The 5,416-nt window shown below is 41.5% G+C and overlaps 1 protein-coding gene across 1 annotated transcript; it reads left to right on the forward strand.

The window, feature by feature from the left end:
* Nucleotides 1-4,475: 4,475 nt before the first annotated feature.
* On the forward strand, nucleotides 4,476-4,916 carry LOC308253607 (large ribosomal subunit protein uL15-like; the record flags this gene model as incomplete). Its single annotated transcript, XM_080679227.1, has 1 exon — nucleotides 4,476-4,916. The coding sequence occupies one exon, from the start codon at nucleotides 4,476-4,478 to the stop codon at nucleotides 4,914-4,916; it is 441 nt and encodes a 146-aa protein (XP_080535353.1).
* Nucleotides 4,917-5,416: the final 500 nt, after the last annotated feature.

Consider the following 5,416-nt stretch of genomic DNA (forward strand, 5'->3'; position numbering starts at 1 on the left):
CCCTGCATCAGAGAACCCAGAACCTCTCTCTCTCTCTTGGCCTCCCTTGTGACTTGAGTTCAGGCTTGAGCCTTAGACTGTTCCAACTGGATGTACCCACATGACAATATGATTGTAAGGCATTGCTGTGGAGGAAATGCTGTGCAGAATCTGTTCCAGTGTAGTCAAGACCCCCAGCCTTCAGTAGCACGAGGGCCAGTATAAACGATGCAAGTGAGTTGGTATAATCTAGACGTGGTTCTCAGCCCATAAAATATTTGGAAGGATTCCATAACATTCTTTAATAAATTTGTTTTCTTCTGAAAATAGCTGGAACTGATTCCAAACTCCCGGACTGATACATTGCATTATATTAATAATTGAAACATTTTTGGCTTATCACTTCATTGTCTTAAGCAAAAGTTTGCCATCAAGTCCTAACTGAACTCAGTAGGCTACTGATCCCAACTAAATCTGAGATTGAATGAGATCTCAAAACCCAAGGGCTTCCCTGGCCCCATTGGCCCTCTCAGAGGATCTGAGAGTAGTATTGATTCATATTCCACATCTTGGAACATCAAGTTTTAGGCATTTTTGGAGATAAGCATTGGGTATTGCATAGTAAATGCTGGTACCTCCTAATCAATCAATCAGGTAGGGTAGTAAGTCTCAGCATTTTTGGTCTCAGGACTTTTTCACAAAAATTATCAATGACCCTACCAAGCTCTGGTTATACCGATAATACCTATTTATATTTCCTGCATTTTTAAGTACTGAGATCAAAGAGTCAAATAATTTCTTAGCCTTATTATGAAAATGGTTTTTCATAATATTCTGTGGACCCCTGAAAGTATTTCAGGGACCCCCAGGGAACATTGAATCACTCTGTAAAAACAATGGAATTAGGTATTTATTGAACACTTCTGGTATGCACAAAATTTGGTCTCTATTGTAAATTTGGAAGCTCAGCTGAGGGCAACAGCACAAGTAGAGCCAGAGCCTTGGGAATGAGGCAACATTGGCAGAAGAGGAGGAAGCCAGCCAGACTGCGCCTTAGAAGATCTGGGGAAACAGTGAGAGACATTTGCTCATATGATCTAAATTCACCTTATGTGCCTCTAGGAAATGCTATCTGTTCAGGGGTTTAGCTACATAAGAATTATAAGAAAAAAGGCCCTTTGTTTTAAAAAGAATAATAATTTTTGAAGAATTCATATTTTAAAAAAAATAAAATTGGTTTCAAGTGATACAAGGTGTGGTATACTTGGTAAGTGGCTGTCATTTCCCAGCAGGAAGAGGAATGGTAATTTCCTCCTTTGGGCTCTGGTAAAGGGCAAAGAGATAAGCTAATTGAGACTATGTCTCTTTTTGCCATTTAGTTCATGTGGAACCAAGAGGATTATTTCTGTTTATTGTTAAAAGAGAGTGAAACTCTCCACCCCAATATTCCTCATGCTTTCTGGGAAACCTCAGGTATGCACCATTTAGGTGAGGATCTCTTTGCCAAGAGCTGCCCTTCCCACCACTTCCTGGAGGAGGTCCAGGCTCAGTCAAGCGCCAGGTGACTCATGGCCCCTTCCATGGGTCTCCTGCCTCCCTGCTCATGTCAGCATAGTGCAGAGAGGAGATAAGACCTGGAGACTATCCTCTCCTCTTAAAGAGCAAATGCTAGGGACTCAAATCCAAGGGTGTGTTATCAGGTCAAGTGGTACCTAGAGGTTGCTGGGAAGGGTCAGTGATCTGGGCAATAAACACAGTTGTAACTTTCAGGGGTGGTCTTCCAGAAGAAGTGACATTCTGGCCAACCACATAGGATATATGTACATATAGGTGTATGTACATATGAATGGTGATTTATATATAAATTTATTTGTAAGTATATATAAATTTTATTTTAAAACCTAAGGAAGAGTAAAAAACAAAGTAAAATAGGATAAAAAACAACTCAATACAAAAAGTATTGGGATGTACTAGTATATATATCAAGGCCCAGAATCAATAGTTTATCCCATTTTGTCTAATTAAAAAGAAATTTACCATGCAATAATGCAGAAAAGTTTGTTTCCTTTGCTCTTAGGTCATGGACCCACACATTCCCAGAGGTAATAACTAGCATGCAGTTAGCCGGCCCTGCCTTCCTACTGCCTTTTTCATTTCCCCTTGGTTTCTGAATTCTGTCTTTCTGTATACCCCCCACCCCCACCGCTCTTTCAAGATCCAAGATAGTCGTCCTCTTCTCCATGCTGTTCTGCCTTTCCTCCTGCAAAGCTCACCTCCTGGAATTGAGTCAGGCACCTTGTCTCATTAGCATCAATATCTCCAACATCTTGTGGATCCCACGCAAGGATACTGAATGAAACACTGAGGGAAGGGAATGGGGTGGGTGGAGAGAGGCACATGGGTCCCCACATACACCTGGTGTTTCCTCACCCATTACAGTCCATGGTTGTGCGTTGCCTTTCACCTCCCCTCATCACAGCTGCCAGGCATAAACAACTCATGTCCCTTGCTGTCACTTTCCCATTGGGTTAGACTGTTCACTGTGCCAACAGCTAACACTGGCACTCAGCTCCCTAAGCCATGTCTAACAAACACCGAAAGGCCAATTCCTTGCTTTTGCTTCCCCAAATATGACCATCTAGTACCAACCCGTTTCCTCCAGAGAATGCAAGAGGTGGTGCCCTCAGAGATAAAAGAGTAGGGTTGTTTTTTTCTCATTTATCTCTTCATATGTATTGATTTCTATGCTGTAATCAAATTCTTTGTTAAAACAAGAATGGCAGTAAAACAGCATGCAGGCCTTTTGTCATACTGTACTTTCTTCCATGCAGATATGCATGTACAATTAGAAGCTACTTGAGACTTTCTGTCTGCAGGCATACACATATACACACTCACATACGCACACTGAAAAACATGTATTCCACACTGAAAAACAAGGAGAGAAACACCTGGCAATCCCTTTTTTTGGAAAGAGTGAAGGCTTAGAAACAGTTTCTCTTTCGTCTTTGTCTAAAGAAGAACAAAGGCAAAGAGGCCAGGGGAGAAATATAAAAGAATGATTTGCTAAAATTAAACTCCACAAGGACCAGGAATCCTTGCATGTTTTGTTTTCTCCTGTATTTCAAGAGCACAAAACAGCATCTGAGACGGTATAGGTACCTTGTCTTTGATGAAATGAATAAGTCAACTTCTTAGAGACTACTCTAGAAAGCAGGGTGTGGTCAGGAGTGAGGAAAGAGGAACCAGTTATGGGACAGAGGCCAGATTGGAACGTTCAAGTGGGGGAAAGTGCCCAAAACGAAGAAGTTGGAAAGACTGAAATTTAGTTAAACAGTGGAAAAATTTAAATGGTAGCAAAAAAATGCTGATTTGAAATTCCTGGCCACAACAAATAAGTGACATAGTTGAAAATTATTAGGATTTATGCCATTCTTACTTTTTCCAGCGAGTCTTATTAAATCGTTATCTATATGTCTGTGGATATAACACATGGACAATTTTTAAAAACTGGAGATTAAAACTAATGAAAATTTTATATAACTCCTTAGGGACATTTAGTAGAATTCAGCTGAAATTGGAAATTAGCATAATTGGAAGTAGAAATTCAGTAGAAATTTTCAGTTCAAGAGAAAATCCCTACAGAATTTATTACTTGATATAACTGATTACATTTCATCAGAAGCCCTCTAACTGCTGAATTTGGAGGGGAGGAGTGCAAAATTACCAAATAGTTTCTCAGTTTCTTTCACTTTAGTTTAGACTCTTTTGAATATTTGTGAAAATTTATATCCAAATTTTCAACTAAGCCTGTTTCTTTCCTCTCAGCAGTTCAGTCCACTCCTTTTTTCTTTCCAAGATGCCATGCTGATAAAGAGAAGCCTTCTGTCTTGCCAGATCATTCCCTCACGCTCCTTCCACCTCCCACCATCCTATGCCTTGTCTCAGCGCTCCAACTGGGCCCCGGGCTAGGGTGTTGCTGCCACCCTAGGGTCACGGCTCACTCTGCCACAGCGGCTCCACAGCCAGCCTGTTGGCATTATATCTCAGCTCCCTCCCTTGTTGCCCTAAGGAAGCAGGTGGAAACTTCCAGAGCTCTCCCAACATTATGCAGTCATGGAAAACTGAGCTGCCACAGCCTCTCCCTCTGCCTAAATATGTTACCATACCCCTCCACTATGGCTCAAAGTTTAAGTAGGCTCATAAGATTCTATTTCAGGATTTTAAAAAAGATAATCACTTTCTGCCTGAGAACCAGCTGGCTCAGTGGTTGAGTGTCAACCCATGAACCAGGAGGTCACAGTTCGATTCCTCGTCAAGGGCACATACCTGGGTTACAGAATCAATCCCTAGTAGGGGGCGTGCAGGAGTCAGCCAATCAATGATTCTCTCTCATCATTGATGCTTCCCTTGCTCCCTCTCCCTTCCTCTCTGAAATCAATAAAAATATATTTTTAAAAAATAATCACTTCTGCTCTTGCAGCTCGGCCACCGACATGCCATCCAGACTCAGGAAGATCCAAAAACTTCGGGGCCACGTGAGTCACGGCCACGGCCGCATCAGCAAGCACAGGAAGCACCCGGGGGCCGTGGTAAGCTGGTTGCATCATCACAGGATCAACTTCGACAAATATCACCCAGGTTACTTTGGGAAAGTTGGTGTGAGGCATTACCACTTAAAGAGGAACCAGAGCTTCTGCCCAACTGTCAACCTCGATAAACTATGGACCCTGGTTAGTGAGCAGACACGGGTAACTGCTGCCAAAAGCAAGACTGGAGTTGCTCCTATCACTGATGCGGTGCGATCGGGCTACTACAAAGTTCTGGGGAAGGGAAAGCTCCCAAAGCAGCCTGTCATTGTGAAGGCCAAGTTCTTCAGCAGAAGAGCCGAGGAGAAGATTAAGGGTGTTGGTGGGACCTGTGTCCTGGTAGCTTGAAGCTACATGGAGGGAAGTTCATTAAAATGTCCAAGTACTTAAAAAAAAAAAAAAAAAAAGATAATCACTTCCTAATTAGTTTAGGGGGGATATGTAAATTCAGAGCTGCTGGCCGTTGAATTGCCTCAAGTTTTAATCTAGTATATCTCACAGCACAAATGAAATTCTGGCACACAGTATCTTCAATAAGTATCTGAAGAATCAAGGAATGAGAAGACATCTTGTCTGAACATTTAGCCAATAATGAGGAAAGCAAAAGGGGGAGATGGAGAAACTGATTCCCAAGTAACCCCTAGATCTAGCAGTAGGTAAAGCCAATTTTTATCCCTGGACTTTGCAGACACTGATGTATTTGAGTTGAGCTTCTGTCATTTGCATCTGCGTGATTAATAAAAAGGCATAACCATAATAATTTACACTAATAAATGTGGAATCTATATTAAAGTCATGATTTATAAGAAAAATATAAATTTTTGAGACAGAAAATCCAATTATTTTAG

Source organism: Plecotus auritus (assembly GCF_963455305.1).
Source record: "Plecotus auritus genome assembly, chromosome: 7".
Classification (NCBI taxonomy): Eukaryota; Metazoa; Chordata; class Mammalia; order Chiroptera; family Vespertilionidae; genus Plecotus; species Plecotus auritus.